This window comes from Temnothorax nylanderi, unplaced genomic scaffold (assembly GCF_030848795.1).
Source record: "Temnothorax nylanderi isolate EJ_2023f unplaced genomic scaffold, tnyl_v1.0 TNYL_tig0150_pilon, whole genome shotgun sequence".
NCBI lineage: Eukaryota > Metazoa > Arthropoda > Insecta > Hymenoptera > Formicidae > Temnothorax > Temnothorax nylanderi.
Window position 1 is genome coordinate 205,768 of NW_027249212.1, and position 18,347 is coordinate 224,114.

Here is an 18,347-nt window from a genome sequence, read left to right on the forward strand (position 1 = left end):
TTTTTTTCGCCTCTTGAAGTGTCATCGGTGTCACGGCGTTAACTGTCGTCGCTTAAAGAGCAACCACCCCCTCTCCGTACTACCCCGCCCCCCCCCCCGCCCCGTCCCACCGTCCACCCGACTCTCTCGACCAAATCTGCCCGATGATCCCCGGTGTCGCGCCCACAGAGACGACGATATTTTTGGATTGATTTCTTCGTGTTTCGAACAAACACGAGCGCGCCTTCTCTCGCTTCGCCTATTAAACACACCGGAAATATACACACACCGCGCGGCGGCTACCTCCCCCCTCCCCCCGCCGCCGCCACCGATTTCGTATACGCATTTTCGTGCATGATGATCTCAGAGCACAAAACGTCCGTGCGCGGGAGAAGACGATCGTCGACGTTGTGGCCCGAAAGACGACAGTATACCACAGAAATCATTGTATCGATTCGAAGCATTATGATAAACTTAATAAAAGGATCGAAAAAATATAACGCATCTGCTATTATTCATCCCCCTCGCCCCTCGCCCCTCCCTATCCCCCTCGCGATCCGGTCCCGTAGCCGCTAAGTAATCACTGCCGGGATCTCTCGATTTGTATTGTTCTTTATTATAATATCAATAGTATGACAGTGAATCCTAATATTAATAATATACAGTGTAGATTATCGCTATTGTTATTATCATTGTAAATCCGCAAGTTTCTTCTTCCCCGTACGTATAAACGTACATCAACTCGGAATTCGAAAGTGCGTGAACGTATAATATAGCAAATATGTTACATCAAAGGACGAAGTCGCGTCGTCGTTCCATAAACCGGCCTATACATTACATTACATTACAACTCGAGTAATACTTATGTGTTCAACTTTAACGCTAATCTTAAAATCCTCTGTTTTCTTCTCGCCCGCCTGTCCCGCCGTGACGCGTGATATCGCTGCCGCGAGCTCTCTCTCTCACGAGCGAGCGGCAATTGCACTCGTACTTTACGCTATAATAATATCTCGCTGCGAGGAGATCTCGCGTAACAGAGTGTTTTCGCACAAGAGCGAACGGTGGCAAGTAATAAGGAAACGGAAAAGAGAGACGGTAATTGAATTGCACATTCCGCATTGCCACCCGAATTCTCGACTTAAGCTCGATCGCGCGCAAGGATCAGAGGACGACATGCTGTTATATAACACATTTCGCTGTTAACAACGACGCAGGCTTTTCAACGAAGGTTTATCATCGACGCTGATCGCTGCCGATAAGCTGCCATTCACCACAAATAGAGCGACTCTTGGCTGTTCCCTACGTTTCGGCGAAGGCGTAGCGCGGGGATGCGTTTCTCTGTCTCGGTATTTAAAAAACAAGAGCAAATTCTCTATATAAACAATTGCGATAGGAATTTACGAAAGCTACATTTAGAGTATGTACAAATCTTACGAGTTCACGTATACATATATATATACATATATGTACATGTATACGCGGCGTCTCTGCAACAGTATCAACATGTAATATATATTATAATAATACACACAATGTATATATTATAATAGATATTATAATAATACAATTCTATGTATTATAATATATATAATATTATATATTACATATATTATAATACTATATATATTATAATATTATAATATAATATATTGTAATATATGCACTTAAGATATATACCTAATTCGTATGTCACAGATATAAAATGTATTACGAGTGTCGCAATTTACAAAAGTCTACCCCTAGAACCAGTCCCTTCTAGTTGTGGTCAATGGCAAAACGGATATTTATGCGCCAGAAAGATCTGCTGCTAATCCAAAAGAAATCTATCGAGAATTCCTCAATCTTGACAATATTACGGGACATTTACCAACGAGATAAATCGAGATGAGCCATTATAGCCGATAATATCTTAAACGAAAGATTCTAAAATTGAACGATCAACAGTATTCATACAAGACGAAGCGCAGGGCGACGATAGATTGAGCCAAGTAAAGAGCTTTTACTCGCGATATACTCGCTCTTTACTGAAAAATATATATCTCCTAGGACATTTATTTTCCGATAGAGGCATCCCAGCGTACAGGGAGAAGCCACTAAAACCATCTCGCTTATTCTTTGCTAGGATCCTTCGCTCTCCTTCATCAACACTCGCAATTAATTCAAATTTCTCGCGGAGACACCAACCGGATCTTACAAATCTAACGCGATTGAACCAAGTGGAAACGTGATACAAACTCCTCAATTCGCACTTATCCGCACATTGATGGCAGTTGCGTATTATTGGTGTATCAATATTATCTCGTAATATATATGCCCGACGTCTAACAACAATATTCCTATCGTACACTTAACGCGCTATTTCGTCCCCTCTCCCCTCCCATTTACCCTCGATAAAATTCTCATATTCCTAACATCTCGTATTTATCGGCACATACCCCTTTCTTCCCCGTACATATAAAATCAGACTTAGAATTACAGCACATACCGAGGCCGTGTTTTAACAAATTCTGCGATATATAGCTAAGCTATAATCAGCGCTACGATCTTCCCTCTATCGTCCACACATTTACAAGACGCTCTTCAAAGAGCGAGGGATTATATTTAATTCTAACTTAGATATAGATCTCCGATTATAGGTTGCAAGTAAAAATATCAACCTTACTCGCCTCACTCACATAATTCAAACTCGCTCGCAGAACTTTGAATCTTCGCGTGACATCGAAATCCGGTACCGATGACGATTTACTTACAAGCTAGATGGACATTAGTAAATAGGGAATGCACTCGCGCATTTCCATAACGATGATTAACGGTGGATAACGATTGGCAAATGCGTAGGTAATCATCCGATGGAAATACGCGCTTATAAGAAATGGAAATCGGTGCGTAACTTCCAAATAAATTCGTCACACTGCATACGAATTAACATTCCGCAAAACTTGATCGGAAAGGAGCACATTCTTTTGACCGAAAAGTGTGCAATGGAAGCTTCTAGTTTACAAATCATTAAACGTGCTTGGGTTCAATTATCTACGCCACCATTGCACCGCTAAAATTGTCTCCTCTATCGCGTAGGAATCTCTGAATACATTTTAACGTAATATCTAATTCGACACGATAAATACAACAGAGAAACAAACTCGGACAGAATTCCAAAATGTAAAAATTTATCTACAATGCAACGCAAATATATGAAGACGCCTAAAAAGATGCATATCTTCTGTATTTCTTGCGGTGCTTGGGTATACGCAAGAGACCTGTGTGCACCGTGCGCGATCACTAAAAAAAATGTACTATTGTTGTCACGCGTTCTCTAATACAGAAATAGATATTCACATTAAATACAATTGCAATGTTATAAGAAACCTCCTAATTTAAATAACAAATTATTTCCATAAGCGGTCGCAAAAAAATTATCGTGGATGATATCTGCTAGGTGGCATGTTCTTCACCGATCGATCCTTCATGTCATTCGGGTTGAACATCATTGGTCCCTAGAAATTATTCTTGATTTAAAGTACATAAAATTAGTGTGAGAAGAGTTAATATTTTGCGTAACTAGAAGTGAAAGCAAGTCCTTCGATTTTTGAGCTTGCACAATTTTTTATTTCGAAATTATTCGTATTAATTATAATTCATATGTAAGCAGTAAGGGAACTATACATTTTTTAATTCTTCTGCTATCTCCCTCGTTAAAAGTATGTGACGCGCGTTTGTAATTTACACTGCATAAGAAGATACGACATAAATTGGAACAATTATATATATACATATATATGTCAACAAACAACAGGAGTAAAAGTAATTAATTGACGTGTGAACTTATTTTACAAAACCCGAATCCAACATCCTTCACCAAGCTTTCCCACGATTCCGTGATTAATGATCTCATGAAAGTAGCGACTGATAATGATTGATAAGCGTAAGCTAGTTTTAGTAATAGAAGTGGCGTTAAAAGTTATGATAAGAGTTTTGCTCGGCACACGAACAAACTTGATTACAGACAAAAAGATTGTACTAGCATAATCTCCCGTACCATAGTATGTTTCGCAGTAATAAAATTTGGAAAGTGGTCACCTTGGAAATGCGGAAGAATTTAATTGCCATTGGATTACCTTGGATTACATTGGATTACCTTGTTTCGTTGAAGGAGCCGCGGATCCCTCATTGTGTAGCTCTGCACCTCTCGTGATAACGAGCTGGTCGAGCTCCAGCGAGAGAGCTATATGCCATACACAACACAACAATGTTGTCTCACTAACAGATACTCGCCACGTCGCTTGTAATTAGCTAGTCTTATCTTATATGTTTACGAGTAATACCAATTTATGCGATTACACGTTGCACTTATGCTCGCAGACATAGCTAAAAAAACAATAGCATCTCAACGAAGTCGTTTAACAAAGCGTAAAGGCTCTCCTTCGCATCACACAACGTGAAAATCGGTATTACGGTATTCATGTTCTCGTGTACTATATAGCATAACGTTTCAGCAAAGTAGAAAGAACACTTTTTTCATGCCTCGATCACAGTGTGAGTATACAGATGATTAATGGAGTATTTCACAGAGGATGTGTTTATATTACACAAAATCATTCACGATCACAAAGGAGATATGCCATTACTGTCGTTCTACTTCAATGTGCTAAATAAAACGTCAATAACATAAAGTGAAAACATGCAGAGCAATATTAAATTCACCCTAGAGTGGCTACATAAGATATTAACAGCCAGCTTTGATTATGAAATGCAATACAATCCTTCTTCTTGCGAGAAAAAGCTACACACACACACACACATTTTCGCGAAGCGGTGGGTAAGGAGAAAGCGTGTGTGTAAAACACCAAATAATGATACGTAAAATTAATAAAATGAATATGTCCTTACTATCAGCAATAATTATTATTTGGCTACATCATTCTGCTTCCCCGACTGCTTGCATAAAGAAACATAAAAAGAAAGGTAAGATTAAACACAGGTACACAAAAGAAAGAACCTGTAGCAAAGTGGAGAGGTCTAATTAAGTATCTGTCACTAAAATGTAATGTAGAAAGCGATAGAAGTGTATTTTAATTAATGCTATTAATAACATTGATCGTTATAGCGATTGTTACATTGGTTTAAATAGGAGGAGGACTGACACAGTGTTGGAGCAGTCTAATCCATAAATGTAAACATCTTGTAAAAAAAAACTCTACACGATCGAGCTCCAGTAAATACGTTAATTACTGTACACATAGATTATAAGTAAAAATAAGTACGATCAATTCAAAGGTATTACGATATCTTTGAGAAAAATAGACGATATGCAAAACTAAGGGAACGAATATAAGGTGTACAGACTGTTCGTTACAACGATTATATAGAGGAAACGTACAAAAAAAATCCGTTCATGTTAACGTTACGGTTTCAAAAACACGCAAAGGCTAAGCTGCATACCAGAAAACTGCAGCCACAACGCAAGGGGGCAATGAATGTACTGTGTAATGTGAAATTTATGGAGACACATATGTATGGAACTGTACTGTAACGTATAGTTCGTCAATAATATGTACATAGTTCAATGTTTGTGAGACCGCACAAATTTTCGCCGCGTGGCACTTACTGGGGTGTTCTCCGCGACGTTTCCAGACGGCGGTGTTGCTGCCGGAGTCAGGAAATCCACAGGAGCGCTTGGATCATTAACTGTCATGATAAAGACGATGTTACTTTAACTGGTTTTCAACTGCTTCAATCCTCGCTTGAGAATTGAAGAACATAACTGAGGATTTATTTTTACTCGTTACATCTTTCGCTCTTTTTAAATATTATACTTTCGAATATACAGAGAAAAACAAGCCGGGGACCAAACTCGCACAAGTGAAATCGAGAGGAGTTAAAGTTTAGGAATGGGAACTCAATGGCTTACTTGGCGCGGGAACGAACATCTGCGGAGACGAGGTAGCCATAGGTACGAGCGGAGACGTTATGGGGGTGGCCACGTTAGACGATGCCGCGCTACCTTTGGGTTTTCCGCCGGGATTCATTATGTCTACGTAGTTGGCACGCATACTCCTACCCTTTGGCAGTTTAAACATATTGCTACCAGTAGGCAATTTCGAGATATCCATCGCTGGTGCATCCTCGTTGTGTGCATTCGGTAGAGGCGGCTGCGGGCCGCGTTCCATCGACGGCGCACGGAAACTTACGTCGGACGTTTTCGGCGGTGGGGCCAGCGTCCCGGCACCGCTGTCGCCGTCCTCATCCTTGTTCATCCACTTCTTGGCGACCGGGTCCCATACAATCTGCAATACAAAAGACGACAGAGTTGATTCCGCGATTTCACGAGCAACGTCTCTCCGCCGTTTGCGTTCGCACGTTAAGAAAAGAAATCTAGCTAACGAATTATAAAAGAGTATTAGTAGTAGCAATCCGTTAGTCGATAGTTAGCTGACAGTCAACAAATCCTAGCATTATACTGGCCTGTTTATCGTCCGTCTTATAAGCATTGTTGCAACCATAAGTAGCATTCTATTACCAAAAGTATCCGCGCAAGCCCTTAACGACATAAAACATAAAACCGTCCGTCGTAATTCTCTAATGAGCTGTAGGAAGACACGGCGAAGCCACGACAGTGGCAGATTCTTACCGTTGGGTTGCTATCGTCCGGTAATATCATTTGATTTTTCGGCTTGGGCGCGAGTTTACTGAACAAACCACCGAACCAGGAGCCACCGCTGTTGGCGGGTTTCTTCTCGGCCGTTTTCTTCGCGTCCGCCGCAGATTTAGCGCTCGATCGTGGTGTCTCAAGCGCGTCCAATTCTTCCAATGGATCGTACTGCTTACCCGTCGACGGTGTCATGGAGATTGTTGGCTGCGCAGGCTGAAATAAAATATACGATTGATCATCGCAAGCTTGTTCCAGCAAAGTTCATCACTATTTACTGTAACAATGCGAGTTCGCCTATCACATGCCAGGTAACAGTGATCTGATCGCACTCTACGTTCGAAACACTTATAAAATATGCGATACTCACAAATGTATTACAGTAAAAAATGAAAAACTTTGCTTACCATGTTTATTTTAGATATGACGTCGCTCTATGATGATGTGTTTTATGTTCAAAGTGTACGATTAGTAAACCATTGAAATCAGAATCGCATTAGAAAGCAGAATGTGAAAAGCGCAAATAAGCTCCACATGTGTTGAAAAAAGGATTTAGAACTTAGAGGACACGTGGTAAATATTAAGTTGGAATTAAGTTCTTAATTTTACAAGATCAACTTTTCAATCTACGTTGATCAAGCCTTAAATCTCTCGCTCGTTTTAATGAATATCACATGGCCCCTAAGTCTATAATCTTTTTTTTTTTTTTCGACAGTCTATATATGCGATAGCCTACATTTTTATATACGACGAATTGTGTTTAAAATCTCAAGAAGTTCAAGGAAATGCATTATATGACAAAACTTTATTATGCGTTTGATGCCAACAGTAACAATACGTCTATATACACATTCAAACAGTACTTAAAATAATATTAAAATTTTGTAAAATTACACAGTACGTAATTAATATGACAAAAGCAGGATTCTTTACGTCTCTATTTGATCACAGCATATGGATTTTTTTCCTCGTTAGTATCTGGACATTTTTTATATAGTAACATGTAAAAATTCGACTTTCAAGATAATATATGAACCGAAATATTCATTATAAATCTATTAATAGTTCTTTCACCGTTTCTTTTCAATAATTTTATTAAATGTTAAAAAATACTGAAAAATTATTTATGTATTGCCATATTTAAAAAAAAAGAATTTCTTCTGTTAACACTTAAACACGAAAATCCAGTTATATCCATCACATAGTTACATTCACGTATACCTCTGTATTTAACACGTACAGAAAACTTGGCCACAATTATACGCGCTTACAGATTATATTTTTAATCGCATTTCGTGGGCATATCAATGTCGTAAGTCAAAGATGTATTATCTTTAGCGGAAGTATCATCGGTTAGACGATTATTGTTTCTGAATCTAAGCGGTAAATCAATCGGATACGTGCCACCGAAAACCAGCGGCTTATATCTGGGCGATTCGGTGATATTCTGTCCGATACTATCGTACGACCACGCGTCTACCGTGTCGCAAATAACATCCTTTCTGCGAATATGCGGTGCCACCCTCATAACTTTCTTCTCCTCGAAATTACAATACTGTTTCAAGGTTTGTGCTTCGCTATTGAAAGCGACGTGGGCGTCTTTGGCTTCGGAGGATAAATCTGCTAAAAGAGACTCGAGTTTCAATTTGCTAAATTGAATATCTAAATCTGTAGTTTGCGACGACGCGGGTAAACTTCCTTCGTCCGGCCTGTCCGACGCCGTTTCTTCCTTATCCTCGGACGGATTCTTTTTCTTAATCTTACATTTTAGGAACACCGGTGATTGCGAGTACGGTGGTTTCAAAAATATAGGATCGACGCGTTTCGGTTTTCTGATATCTTTCGGATGTACTTTGTTTGGTACAATTTTCGGATAGTTCATAGTCAATTTAGGATATCTTCTACGAGAATATTGAGCTTTGACATCGACATTATCGCCGGACAGATTAAAGAACGTAGGTACATTGCCAGCAGTATTATCATCAAATGCAGAGGCGATACACGGATTTGACTTTACAGACACATTGCGACGGCGTAACGAGTTAATGCCGGCAGCACGTGACGATCGTTCAGGATCGAGAATATTATCCGAGGTAAGTCCACAATTACTTACTTCAGGAGTGGGCGTTTTGTCTTCCCTTTCCGCCTGTTGGTGAGCAAGCATCAAGAAACAGGTGAAAAATGTTAATTGTTGTGTATTTTGTATTTTGAAGTAAATAATGTATGAAATTATGAGCGAAAATGAGACATTATTTTTGTAAAGAATCGGTATTCATTAAAAAATGAGAAAGCAGAATTATATGAATGTGTAGATACATTATAAGACAAATATGTAATGACTGATGTAGTGATGTTTTGTATTTAAAATATCTGCAAAAAATCTGCAATATAGCTACTTTTTAATATACCTCATAGTTCCATTTGTCTTGTTGCTGCGTGTTATTTACATCAGCCTGATCGGTGGTTAAGCCTGATGCAGACTGTTGCTGCCAATTAGACGGCATAGTTTCATTTCTTCCATAATTATTCTGATAATACGGTTGCTGGCTCCAATAATCCTGTTGCTGCGACTGCTGGTACTGAACAGATTCGTCCATATTTCTCATATATTGCGCGTTCGGATCGTATGTATCTTGAATATTCGTGGGCAGAGACAATGGTTGCCAATCTGACTGCATTTCGCTCGTATTTACTTCCATCATTGATGTAGGCCCGTCACCGTAATCGGCTTGAATAGTATTCCATTGTTGTTGCGATGATAGCGGCGGTAACGATTGCTGCTGCTGCTGCTGCTGCTGCTGATGTTTTATTTCATGAATTTCTTGATTTTCTGTCATAGTACGGGAACCACACGTCTCATTTTCGACAGTCGGTTCCTCCTACAACAGAATTATATTTAATACCTGCACTAATCGCGCAATAAAACTAAATATATCTCGTAAAGTAATTATAAATTACCTGATATTTGCTAACTATCTCTGCCAATTTATTAAGCCACGTTACATTCGCAGCATCCTCAATAGCATCCTTATAGACCGGATCGTGATATTTAATTCGGTCGCCCAATACATAAACCGCTTCGATGAAGGATTTCTTGTATTTCGACGGGTCGTTCGCGATATTTGTTGCAATCTGTTCGATATACAATAGAGCCTTTTCTATCAAGCCACAGTCTACCATTTTCACAGTTAGATCGAACTTGAATGTTTGAAGATCTACTAATGTGAAACAGGGATCGCTAAGATTTCGTGCATATTCGTAAATCTCCGTTAACATGACAGCTTCCATGGTGAAAAATTCAGAATACGACTTATTATGATTAGCGCCGATCAGCACGAGTTTAACTCCATTAGTTCCGTAAGCCCCGAAATCAATTTGCGCGAGTATGTAACAAAAATGCGCGGCGTGGATGTCGCCTCTCGCGAATAACGTATCCCCGAGAGTCGTTATTGATCGGCGATTAACTTCTGGATTCGCTGAGGTATTGGAAATAATCATAGCTAGATGAGGCCGCCAATCGTCCCAGCGTGGATCCGCAACGCACTGTAGAAGAAAATCGAATAATCGATATCACAGCGAAGAAGCATGAATAATTTTATCATAAGATACAAGTATAACTCTTACCGTAACTATAGCAGGTACACGACCAGAATGCAGCTGATATAGGGTCTGCAGCGGATCGTGCGGTGGCAGACTGTTCGCAAAACGAGTCATTACAGAAGCATGTGTACGTTTATCCAGTTTACTAGCCAGGAAGAGAGCGTGGCCCCAAAGTCCTTCGTTCATCGCGTACTCTGTTACAGATAAGTAAAAAGAAATAAATAACTGAAAACCATTCACAACGTTAAATGATACGTAATAAAGACTAAAGTCTTTTTTTTATACCTAATGCTTCTTGAACCCGTCCGTAGAGTAATGTATCTCTGAATTCGTCTGTTATTTGCTCTACAGTTTTTCGCAGCTTGGTTTCAGATTTCTCGGATAGCACCGAGATATCCTGGGTACTTCCGTCGCTGCCCGTCGCTCCAGATCGTTGCGATATTTGCGATTCTCTGCGTCCTACATCCTGAGATCTGATGAATTTATTCGCGTCGTAAGGATAAGCATCCTTGTTACGCAGCAAGAGCCCGGCAATATCGACACCGACAACATTCTGGATGAATTTAAGCAATATTAATTTATTTGAACAACACATTTTTTAAAACTAGTTTTCAAATAAAAAGTCTTACTCCATTCTGTTGAATTAACATAATCATCAGTTCGTATAGCAAGATGTATGAAGCGCGATCGATTATTTCTTCATTCACCACTGCTTTTTTAATCTTATTTTCGCAATATTCTATGATAGTCTTCTTATGCGTTACGCCGCTGTAATAAGTTATCGTTATGTATATTATGTTTATATTGTATTATACTTTTGTATAATTCTACTTACTTTATTAGAGGTCCCGGATATAATCGTAAATCGCGTGCAATAGGATCATGCGCGAGTAAATGATCTACGCGGAAAATGTCCACTTTCGCTCTCTCGCCGTCAGCTGGATAGCTCGGGTGAACGTGTACCAAAGACCCAATGGAAAAGCATCCTATGAGTAAATTTTTAAATTAACTTAGTAATATTAAACATTAATAATAATATATATAATACAAAATCGATCACAAGTTATACCATATGCATGAGACGTGGAATATTTAGTCGGTGTCAAACGAGCAGAAGTAATTATCGAATCTTCCAATAGCGACATATCACCCAATGTTCGTTTATCACCAGTGGTCCTGAAATAAATACGTTATTCTTTCTTTTAACAAAGTACCTTTAAAGAATTACGAAAAATATAAACTAATGTATTAATTATGATAATTATTAAAAGGCACATATAATTAAATACAAAATAAGCATGTTCCACTTAAACTTTAGTTTAGTACGAGCAAAATTAAGCACACAATTCTGTACATTTCTATTACTTCATTACTGTTGTACTGTATAATATTTTACTACGTCAAATAATCGTTGTAATAATATATATACACTTCATATTAACTGTCATGAGTAATGCTACACGTATATTCTATGTATATCTAGCCAACTGTATGCCATTTACATGATTGAAATTTTAAAATACTGGCAGGAAACTGAATTTTTGACACATCTAGCTTAGAAGTTTCAAACCGAGAGGAGACTCCCGGTCTCACCTATTAAAATTGCGACAAACCGTACTGCGCTCCCACAGATTTCCGGCCCATCCGGAATATCCGAAATGCGGGACATAAAATGCCTTGTTGGGTGAGTGGAAACATGCACTTGGGATTGGAAAAAATCTGACATACAACGAACGTTATAAAATCCGAAACCAGGTAAGAAACAATGACTGTTCAAAAGCTCTTAATTCTTTTTTAAATTCTTAAAAAAAGATTTCAGAACATACCTATCGTCGCAGGAGCTACGGCCGGAATGAACGCTGGCTCTATCCTCTGGGTAATTGCCGACTCCTCTGGCGATATGCTGTTGTTGATGCTGACTGGCATAATATTTGTGGTACCACTCGGAATAGGCGGCAGGATTCGTCCGTCGTAGGTTTTCGAGATATGCATAATAATTGCTACCGTAATGAGCACCATAATCATATCCACTGTATCCTACATTTACAATTAAATACATATTTAATAACTATTTTCAATTGTTCTTTGTATTTCTTAATGTATATGTATTTTATATTGCAGCATGTACCATAATAAGGATCCCTTGTACGCATGTAGTATTCACGGTCTCTATCATTGTAAGACGATCTACTTGAAGGCCTAGAACTGAAAGAATATATAAATGAATATAATATGCAAAATATACAATATATTAATTAAAACAGTTAATTGTTTCTCAAAATCAGCGACAAAACGTTAATAATATATTTTACTCAGTCATATAAATATTCTTTTCAAGTTACAAGCACAAAAGTTGTATAGCATCTACTGTCATATTATTTAATATTGTTAAATAGTAGAAACAAATATAGCTAAATATCAAAATTATACAGTGATAGAAATAATAGAATCAGTTTGAATACTTGGGAATCTTTTTATCAAAATAATTAGGAGAGAATACGCCAATAAAGTTTGGTCACTTATTTCAGAAACATCTTGCATTTAGACATCGAATATACCTTCTTCCATAAGGATCGTCGTAGTACTCCCTTCTGAACTGATCTCTAATATCGTAATCGTCGTATCTTCGAGGTCGTCTGTCGTCCCTTCTTCTGTCACGATCCACGTACTCTCTGTCCCTAGGATCCCTAGAATACCGCGCATCGTAGTCTCTCGGGTCCCGACGACGTGGATCGTCGACTCTTCTGCGGTCATCCGGTCTCCTCCTGCCGTCTCTTTCATCCACATCCTCTTTTCCCCTGACTCTCCTGTCCATATCGTCTCTACCGTGTCGATCCAGGTCGTCGCGACTTTGATGCTTACGCTCGTCGTCCCGATACGGGACATCCCGTCGCTCGAAGTCGTCGCGGGCGTTGTACTGACGATCATTGTCGCCCACGCGTCGGCGCTCGTAATAGTAATCGTCCTCGTATTCGCGATCACGCTCGTAATACGCGTTCTTCCGATCATATTCGTATCGTCGGCGATCGGGACTGGTCTCTCGTCGTCTTTCTCTGCTCTCGTCCCGGCTGTTGCGTGATCCCTCGTCCTCCTCGTCCTCGTAGGAATCCCGGCGATTCGACGAGCCGGAGATACCCTGGCTCTCGCTCTCCAGGGACGCGCCCACCGCTTCCTCGCGCTTGCTTCGCGATTCACTCGCCTGATCCTGCATCGCGGCCATCATCGGAGGAGGAGGAGCCTCCGGAGGGGAACCGGTAACGACTCTACCACCCGTTGTTCTGTCGTCCGGTAACTGCGTGACGTCGTTGGAGGACGCACCGCCTGGTATCTGCCTCAGCTCCGCGTCCGTTTGCTGCGCGACTTCGTCGGGTTCGTTGCCTCTGCCGAGGACCTCGCGGGTCTCGCTCGGCTCCAGTATTATCTGCGACTGAAGCTGATACCTCTCCTCGCCCGACGGATCGTTCCGCGGCTGTTGCGGCGGGAGAGAACGTTCCCTGCCCGAGGGATCGTTCCGCCGCTCCAGGGTGTCCGAGTCGCCTCGCAGTAACAGAGGCACGTTCCTCTCTTGGCCTGGAAGAACGTCGCGACGCTCCGTTCTGTCGGGTAAGTTCCTAACTTGCATACTTTGCTCCTGACCCGACGGATCGTTTCTCCTGGGATCGGACAGACGTTGCCCGGTCTGCACGTGATGCTCCTGACCCGTAGGATCGTTCCTGCGCGGATCTATGGTGCTCGATTGCCCCGGTACTTCGCGCAGGAAGGGAATATCGTTAGGCACTTCGTCGTTCTCGTCGTCCTGGCTCGGCGGCGTCGGCTCGTGTTCCTGATGCGAGTCCGTCAACTCGCCGGTCTCCAGAAACGTGTTCCGATCGTTCGAAGCGAACTCGTAATTGTCCGGCATCTGTTCCGCCAGAGGGGGATGAGGCCGTACTTGTTGAGGCTGTTGTTGCTGCATCGACAGCACCTCGACGTTGTTCACTTCCTCCCTGAAGTCACGGATGTTCGTCGCTTCCTTAGGATTCGCGCTCGGCTTGGGATCGTTGTCCAACGTTTCCTTGTTTATGGAGTCCCGCGAACCGTAGATATCGCGCTCCTTCAACGTCGCGGGCGCGACGACCTCGACGTTTATGAAGTCGGACGTTTGCTGGATGTTCTCGTAGTTCTCCACGTTCTGTTCAGGGGTGTTCCACTGCTTGGGAGGCGGGCGCGAGTGATCCTTCGCGTACCACGCGTTCTCCAGCGTGTTTTGATTGTACCATTGATCGTACCCGCTTTGCGAGACACCGTCCGTTATCTTAGCGGCACTTTGATATGTATTAGGTATTAGAAGATCCTGACCGACCACTGGCTGGCTATCGACGGCATGCGAGTTCTCGATGCCGCTTGGCGCGTAATCCGGAGGTAGCACGGGCATGTTGTCGGGTAAGGAATTCCCTCGGATACTCGCGACGTTAAAATTAGCAGGATGTTGAGCTCTCCCTTCTACGGGGCTCGAATGCACCTCTAACGATTCGCCTAAAGGATCGATATGTTTTCCCGACTTGCTTCCGATATTGAGTTGACCAAAATTGCTGGTTAATTCCTCTGCCGCTGTAGGAGCGAAAGTACGATCATCCTTCTCGCCGATAAGAACGGTTTTAGAAGGATCGCTCTTCGGTGCGTCGTCAGTCAGTACGTTCAGATTATGGTGGTCTCCAATCGGTGACTTGACATCGCTCGATTTAAGATAATTGATCGAGTCATGAGGCGATACTGCACTTGGGATAGAAGCTACTGCCGCTTGTTTCTCGCTCTCCTGCTCATTGTTGTTGGGCGTATGTACAATATTTTCAATAGTCGTAGGTGCAATTGTAGACGCTGGAGCATAATTAAACGGCGCCATGTGCATCTGTTGCCACTCGTTTGCGGCAAACCTAGCGCCGTTATTGTTCTGCGGTACGTTCTCCGCGAACGAACTGTTATCCGCGCCCGTCGGCTGTAACCATTGCGTAGGATGTACAGATTCGCTTTGCACGTTGGAATGTCTCCAATCGTGCGAGGCACTAATGTTGCCCGATGGCGGCCAAGCGGCAAATGTGTCGTCTACATTATTCGTTGTTTGTACTAAATGCGCGGGTTGATGTTGGGACTCGCGATTTTGATTGTGCCACTGATTCGATACATTAGACTTAGCACTCGCTTCGGTATTACCCTGCTGCCCACTGGCAGGCCAGTTCATGGAATGTTCCTTGTTGACTTCGACAGGTGCGTTATACATTTGCGATGGTTGCGCGCCCTGATTGCTCATATTGTCAACTATTGGCTGCTGCAACTCGTGCGGCACGTTCTGATCCTGCCATTGACTCAGCGTATCGTTGTGATTCTGCCAATTACTTTGCAGCGGCAAGTTCGTCGCGTTGTCTTTGTTCCAGTTATAATTGTTATGCGGTGCCATCGGTGGCGGGTGTGCCGGTGGCGGATGCAACGGTGGCTGATCCTTCTGGCTCTGCTGCGGGAGTCTCTGCTGGGGATAAGCTGCATTTTGCGACTGCTCGTTCGGCCATTGAGCGTGCTCATAACCGGATTTCGCGTTGCTCGGTCGAGGCGGCAACGGATACTGCTGATTTTGATTGTAGTTCGTAAAGGGCGGAAAAGAATCCGTGTAAGTCGACCCGGTCTGACGAGCGGGCTCTGTTCTGGGAGTGTTTCTGCCCGACACGGAGTTCTGGTTAAGTACATCGGACGTGTTACCATTAAGATTCTTGTAATAATGATTTTGCGCAGAAGAGGATATCAGCTGCCCTTGATTCTGATACGAAGGTACGTAATGCTGTTGCTGCTGCTGTGGCGGTTGTGGTGGTTGCTGCTGCTGCTGGGTATCTGATTGTTGATCCAGATTCCAGTCCCAAGGATCCTTCCACGTATCGCTGGCAGGTTTTGATTGGTTCACGAGAGACTGCTGGGTGGTATCGTTCGGCGGAACGTCCGATTGAGGCCTCGACATGGGCACCCACATATTTTGATTGCGCACTCCGTAAGCAGCCGTATGATCCACCCGTGGTCTGGTGGGTCCAGCTCGATAAGGATTCTAAAATTGCAGTTAACAGTCAAATCACTCATTCCGCTGTGTAACTCACGGCACGTAAAGCAATTAAATTTGTATACTTACGTTCATGCTGCCTGCAGGACGGTACGGCCTGATTCACAGCACAATCTTTGAGATCTGCAAATCAACAACACGCAATGTAGTGAAATATCTTCAATGGAAAGTCGACAGAGACGGCAGAAACGTGACAAAATGTTTTCGTTAATTTACAATTTCACTCACGCATATTTTGCATACATATGTCACTTTCGGACGATTGGCAATCAGCTAAGAATAATTTAACAAACTCTACCGTCAAAGCGCGAGTGTTTAATTGGCTGAATTGTCTTCGCGATCGCGGAAAACGTCTCGTCACCGCGACACTGACAGCCTCGGCGTACACGGATGTGAATTATAAATAGGTCATTAGCCGCGAGTCCCCGTGGCACCGGAAGATCACCGAAGGTCCCCCGACGCGTCGCGTCCCCGCGACAGGAAGAAGAGGAGAGCGAAAGTCGCGAGCGAGCGACGAAAGCGATCGCACTCGATAAGATCGTTTCGCGAAGCGGCTCGGCGAGCGGGAGGTGGGTCCTCGGGCCGCGATAAGGAGGCTCGCGCCAGACGAGGAATCCCTGCCCCGACGACGCGGAGCCGCGGCGATTTAACGCAATTATGTAACGACGGACGTGGCAGGGTGCCTTCCGGGAGAGGCGCCGTCCGGGAAGCGCGGCGCGATCGCGAGCTCCGGGCGGCCAGCTGTCGAGAGAGTCGAGAGACGGCGCGGGGGCGGGGGAGAGCCGAGGTTCACGCAAACGTAAACGCTCGCTCGCTCACCTAAAAGCTATCGTCGCTGCCGTCTCCACGCCGCGTCCGGTATGCGCATTATTGGCCGCCGCCGTCGCCAGCCACTTTCACGGGTTCCTCTTCACGGCAGGTCGTCCTCGTCCTCGACGTCGATGGCCGCGCGCGCGGATACGATCTCACGAGTACGCGGACATTTCGACGTGCGCGCGCGAGAGAGAGAGAGAGAGAGAGAGAGAGAGAGAGAGAGAGAGAGAGAGAGAGAGAGAGAGAGAGAGAGAGAGAGAGAGAGAGAGAGAGAGAGAGAGAGAGAGAGAGAGAGAGAGAGAGAGAGAGAGAGAGAGAGAGAGAGAGAGAGAGAATGAGAGATGAAGAGAGAGGCAAGACACGACTTGGCAGATCGAGCACGTCACGGATCCTTTCTCTCCCCGCTCTCCCCGGTGGCGACTTTCCACGCGCGAGCGGAACCGCGACGAACGTCAACGAACGTCAAAGCCGAGCGCCGCCGCGCCGAGGCGGCGCGGCGGACTCAAGACCGATTGCGCGCGCGACATGGCGGCCCGCCGATTCGATTCGAACATTCGAACGCGACGCGTCGACTACAATTTTAAAGAAAACTTCTTTAGTTCCTTTTAAGGAAACGAAGATGATTTACGGGCCCGATTTGCGCGCCGGCGATCGCCCGTCTCGAAAACGCGCGCTCGAACGTTCAATCCTCGCGGCGCGGGGAATTTCCTCCCACGAGCGACGCGGGACGAGTGCGCGAGCGTCGCGCACGCGGATCGCGCGTCCGCTTTCGGCTTTCCAGACAGCACCATATGTCCAAAATCGGGACGATCGAGACATAAAATGTCTTGAAAACATTATTAAGACGTCTTTTAGACATTATTAAGGCATCTTTCAAACACCATATCAGAAGACCTCTTAAAGGCATATTTAAGACATTTTTAAGATGTTTTATGATATGATGTCTTAAAGATGTCTTAAATATGTCTTTAAGACGTCTTATAATATAATGTCTTAAAAATGTCTCAATAATGTCTAAAAGACGTCTCAATAATGTTTTTAAGGGCCAGTTTCACCAACGTCGATTAACTGTAACCTTCGATTAAACTCACTCTTCATCTCTTTCTAACTGTCCCCCTTAGAAAGAGACGAAGAGTAAGTTTAATCGAAGGTTACAGTTAATCGGAGATGGTGAACCGGCCCTAAGACGTCCTTATGTCCCGATTTTGGACGTGCGTGCCGTTGCGTGCC

The 18,347-nt window shown here is 43.2% G+C and overlaps 1 protein-coding gene across 9 annotated transcripts; it reads right to left on the reverse strand.

Moving 5' to 3' along the window:
* Positions 1-573: 573 nt before the first annotated feature.
* Sec16 (Secretory 16) lies at positions 574-17,598 on the reverse strand. Of its 9 annotated transcripts, none has more exons than XM_071714929.1 (18): positions 17,124-17,598; positions 16,374-16,427; positions 12,784-16,292; positions 12,354-12,430; positions 12,052-12,262; positions 11,295-11,401; positions 11,061-11,211; positions 10,855-10,993; positions 10,511-10,778; positions 10,250-10,419; positions 9,584-10,168; positions 9,034-9,504; positions 8,739-8,771; positions 6,608-6,841; positions 5,981-6,263; positions 5,585-5,664; positions 4,115-4,201; positions 574-3,473 (listed from the first exon to the last, which is right to left on the reverse strand). In XM_071714929.1, the coding sequence occupies exons 2-18, from the start codon at positions 16,377-16,379 to the stop codon at positions 3,393-3,395; spliced, it is 6,492 nt and encodes a 2,163-aa protein (XP_071571030.1). In that variant the 5' UTR covers positions 16,380-16,427; positions 17,124-17,598; the 3' UTR covers positions 574-3,392. The 9 variants fall into 9 exon arrangements, with proteins under 9 accessions (XP_071571030.1, XP_071571026.1, XP_071571031.1 ...); XM_071714925.1 differs by having other exon boundaries at positions 5,888-6,263; XM_071714930.1 differs by lacking the exon at positions 4,115-4,201 and adding an exon at positions 4,867-4,911 and having other exon boundaries at positions 5,888-6,263; positions 17,124-17,597.
* Between the last annotated feature and the right edge of the window lie 749 nt (positions 17,599-18,347).

Bases quoted from the DNA above. Each gene is read 5' to 3' on its own strand.
- Sec16 (XM_071714925.1), bottom strand. The intron at 12,263-12,353 runs GTACATGCTGCA...TTGTAAATGTAG, and splicing joins TACAAGGGATCCTTATTATG to GATACAGTGGATATGATTAT. The intron at 10,169-10,249 runs GTAAGAGTTATA...TTTCTTCTACAG, and splicing joins GTGTACCTGCTATAGTTACG to TGCGTTGCGGATCCACGCTG.